Source organism: Lactuca saligna, chromosome 4, assembly GCF_052625555.1.
Source record: "Lactuca saligna cultivar CGN05327 chromosome 4, ASM5262555v1, whole genome shotgun sequence".
Lineage (NCBI taxonomy): Eukaryota > Viridiplantae > Streptophyta > Magnoliopsida > Asterales > Asteraceae > Lactuca > Lactuca saligna.
In genome coordinates, this window is record NC_136420.1 from 41,548,450 (window position 1) to 41,553,033 (window position 4,584).

Genomic DNA, 4,584 nt, shown 5'->3' on the forward strand with positions numbered 1-4,584 from the left:
CTATTGTTTGTTGATATAAGTGTTACACCCGTTATGTTTTTGGAAACGAAATTTGTGATTTTTGACAAACCACGGTAAATATTGTATAATATTATTAAAATTATCCTAAATCTTTATCTAAAAATACTTAAAAAGAAAAGCGTGTTACATTTTATTTACCTTTAGAATTTACGAAAACTCCCGACTGTTATTTATGTAGTTTTCTTATGTAACATGAATATATATAGTATTTACAATTATAATATCTGGTCTTAGTATTAGTCTTGTATGCGTAAAATATTCATAAATTTCTGGTTCACATTTGATAAGCCGGTAACCACACCCAAGAATTTTAGACGAAAAAAATATATCTTCACGTTTGAGTCGTGATAACTAAATAAAAATCAAAAACAAACTTTTAGAAGAGAGACAAGGTGAGACAATGTTATCCGTGTACTTTGGAGAGATAAGGAAGTAAGAGAGAAAAAAATATGTTCTCAATCTTTTTTTTTTAAAGAACAAAAAGAGATAGGGAAATAAAACAAGGAAGATTTCACAAGGATACAATACCAGTTTATAAAATTTTAAAATGACAAAGATACATCTTTTATTTCTCTAATTATGCCATTAACCGTGGCAAGTTCAAACTCGTTTATAAAAATATCGCACTGACTCGTATTAGATCATATTCATAGTCAAAATAGAACAAATTATACAGTCAAACCAAAGTCGTTGGCAGAGATTACAAACGAATAGACAGTTACAAATCACAGCAATCACATGAATTTTATCAAAGACCAAAACTGAATTATGTGGTTTGACCATATATACTTTTGTTCCGGTTTAATCTCTCCCTATTATGCCCAATTAGTTTTCCTTCTATTTCTTACCAACTCAACTTTGACCAAAATAATTTCTTTGTTCCATGTTTCTTTGCTTTCATTTTCATCAATTTCTCTTTATAAAAGAACAAAAAATCTCAAGAAGACAATGCTAAAAGATTTAGTAGACTTTTACACACTCAAATAGTCAAACCATCTACTACTCAATAATCAATAAAATGATCTACAATAATTTACCAAAAAGATAAAATCCAAAAACAAAAACAAAAGAAAACATAATTTTCTTCGCATTGATAATACTAATAGCTTGGACGAGTGGGCCGGTACTTGTTTGAGTAATACTCAAACGAATACTATCCCTGTAATCTGGTTACACTGTAACCAGATTACAGTATCAGTACTCAACCATGAGTATTAAAAGCCTCCCACACCAAATTTTGCGGATTCATATTCGTAATATCTCGCGCCTGTAACGCAGCCGTCCTAAGCGTCTTCAATGTCGTAACATTCGCATCATAAAACGACAAGCTCACATACGGCAACCCATGTTTCTTACATAGTTCCCTAACAATTGGAGAAATCGACCTCAAATGACACCTAGGCAACCTAGGAAACAAATGATGTTCCAACTGAAACTGCAACCCACCAAAAAACCAATCCATCCAACTACTACACGATATATCAATCGTCCCAGCCGTCTGTTTCTCAAACCAATCGTTTCCCTTCGGTGGGCCCACATAAACACTCGCCGCAAAATGATTCAATGTAAATTGCACGTGTTGGATCCCCGTCACACAAAAACTCACCAACACAAACGCCACGCGCTCACCCCAATTCGGTAAACAAGACACAAGAAGCGGAAACCATGTCCAGAAAATTAAGGTTCCGAGAATGTTGGCGACTTTGTCTGGAACCTTCCGTTTCGATAATAGTAAAAGAACGGTTTGTAGATAAAGGTTGACTCTCGCAACAGCCATGATTGGGTAATATGTGTAATGTTGGTAGCTTATGAAGAATCTTGCTAATGGGTTGAAAGTTAATTGTCTTCCGTAAAAAACGGAAGTCAATGAGGTGAAAAGTTTGTTGGAAACGGCTAACATTGGGAGATGTTGGAGGTCGGGGTCATAATCGAGGCTGTTACACGCGATGTGGTGCGCGTTGTGGGTCCATTTCCACCACGCGATGCTGATTCCGGTGATGCAGTTTCCGATGAAGATTCCGGCGAATTTATTCCAGCCGCGGGTGGACATCATCTGGTAGTGTCCGGCGTCGTGTCCTAAATACGCGATTTGCATCCATGCTAATCCCAATAATGCCCCTGAAAGCATGTGGACCCAAAAGGAACTGGAGTAGAGGACGCCGTATACGGTGGCGGAAAGGAGGAGAGAGACGAAGGAGAGAGAGTAAATGACACCGTGTCCTTTTTTGTCGAACATTCCGGATTTGGAAAACTCGGAAGCGAGTTTCCGGTAGTCTTTGGAAACTTCGGAGACGTGGTAGTCGGAGAGGTGGTAGCCGGTGAAGAGGTTAGGGAGGTTGGCCCAGGCGGTGCCGGGGTGGAAGGCGATGAAAGCGTCGGTGGCGTCTTGGCCGGAGAGATTCAAGAGTGGGGTATCGCCGCCTGGGTGTTGTTTGGACCATTCTGTAACGTTGTAGACTTTTCCTTGAATTGAGATCCATAGATCGTTTGGCTTGTTGTGTTTTTGTAATTCTTCTGATGTTATGTACTTCTTTCCATCTGTTACTGAATACAACACTGGAAAAAAAAAAAAAAAAAAAGGAAAATTTTTGTTTAATAAATTATTAACGAATTATTTGAGAATTATTACTTTAGATTCAATTTGAATTTTGAATAGCATAAAAATAAGGCAGAGAAGCTGAGTTGGATTAGCACCAGATATTATCTTCTAATACAAAACTTCAATAGAAGCCAGATGATTGGTGTAAGTTTACTTTCCCTAAAAAGATAATTCTAAATAAAAAAACATTCATTATTTATTTGTTATAATAGAAAAAAATCATCAACCTTCATACATAAATTAAGAAAAACGCTTTTTATAGTTCATAGTACAACAGCTTGGATTCAGATCGATGATGAAAACAACAATTTAGAGTCGGAACGATCTCGGGTCCGGATCCGGATCGAATCCGACCCGGAGAGCACATAAACAACACAGGAACAACAAAACCATCTTCTCTGATTAGTAGTTTCATCGTGTGTTTAGTATGATGATGTAGAAACAGAGGAGGTGCGCTTGATTCTAATTAATTTTCATGTTCGAAACAGCGACATTGCGAAAACGATGAACAGCTAAAGTTTAAAACGATCAAAACAATAATTATCCTTGCTGAATTCAACAATATTGCTAAAACTGTGATCGTGGAACGATTAAAGTGTTTAGATTGGTGACTAAGCTGACTAATATCGACAAAAATCAAAGGAATTAAACAGATGAAACATAGATATAAACGCTAGGTGACAACAAATATTACCTTCAATGGTAGAAGTGGAAGAAGAAACCATGGTCAAATCTTCAGACACCAGACGAATTCTCCGCCAAAATTTCTCAAAGACGATGATTTAAACGGAAGAAAGAGGATGAACGGCACAATGTCCGGCGAAGAAGAGAGAGGAAATCCGGAGAGTCTGAAGTTGATACGAATCGGTGGGCTTTTGAACCCTAACGTTACAATGGCAATAATACTATATAGGACTATTTGGGGGAGAAGAAATCAACGGTCGACATCGAAAGGTCCGTGGAAAGAGTAAGGTGAGCGCGTAATGTAGTGGATAACTCCTCCTCAGTCTCTGGTATCCCTGTACCATACAAGAAACAACCTTCCCACGTACCCACGCACATAAACAGCACATTGGTTGCGTTGGCGGTTAACAGAAAATGTTAAAAAGAATTATTTTTTTTGAAACAGCAAATCTAACCTATACACCTTAAATCCACCTATGTCCACGATAAGACTTGAACCCTCAACCTCAAGTAGGGAAGGCAACACCGGATACCACTGGGCTACAAGCTCTTTGGTTACACTTTAAATTTTTATAATAAAATAATATTATTTGATTATATATTTTTTTATTTATAAATTTCTTTAATCTATATATCTGGCAATATTTTTTTTTCATTAAAAAATAGTCTTTATTCTATGGATGAGCTTTAGAACTTGGGCATCAGTTGGATTTACCTTAATAAACTAAGTCTTGGGATTTTATTGCTATGATAATTACGTTTTAGATTTGAGTTATAGTTTTAGAGTTAGGAATGTCATTTTGGGATCAAAAGCTAAAAATAGAAAGTTGAGGGACTAGTCTTGTAAGTGTGGAAAAGTTATGTGATGAAATTTATGATTAGATCATTTTGTGTGTTGAATTTGTAAGTTTATAACACCGGTCTATTTATGTAAGTCCATATCCTTAACAAAAATGGTGTTATAAATTATAAACTTTCATTGTGGATTTCAACCCTAGATTCATAATTCATCCATGAAGCCAATGGAATTCAATTTCTACATATCGATTATGATTTATTATCTTGTTTAAGATGTGATTACAACGGTTCTAAATCAAATCATGGTGTTTGATCTATCCATTCGATCGAAAATAAGTTTTTGGTGATTTGATGGAATTTTAAGCTTGATTCAACGAAACACTTGTGGGTTTATTGGATTTTGAAATTAATCATGTTAAAAAGGTTGTAGTTTGATCACTATGAGTTGATTTGTAATATCCTTAATGAAAATATAGGTGAAA

At 35.8% G+C, this 4,584-nt stretch overlaps 1 protein-coding gene across 1 annotated transcript; it reads right to left on the reverse strand.

Moving 5' to 3' along the window:
- Positions 1-1,005: 1,005 nt before the first annotated feature.
- On the reverse strand, positions 1,006-3,603 carry LOC145041677 (delta(8)-fatty-acid desaturase-like). Its single transcript, XM_078989820.1, has 2 exons — positions 3,315-3,603; positions 1,006-2,577 (listed from the first exon to the last, which is right to left on the reverse strand). Exons 1-2 carry the CDS (start codon positions 3,343-3,345, stop codon positions 1,223-1,225), a joined length of 1,386 nt encoding a protein of 461 aa, XP_078845946.1. The 5' UTR covers positions 3,346-3,603; the 3' UTR covers positions 1,006-1,222.
- Positions 3,604-4,584: the final 981 nt, after the last annotated feature.

Excerpts from the sequence above, each read along its gene's own strand:
- LOC145041677 (XM_078989820.1), bottom strand. The coding sequence starts at position 3,345 with ATGGTTTCTTCTTCCACTTCTACCATTGAAG. Across the intron at positions 2,578-3,314 it reads TTCCACTTCTACCATTGAAG|TGTTGTATTCAGTAACAGAT; the intron begins GTAATATTTGTT and ends TTTTTTTTCCAG.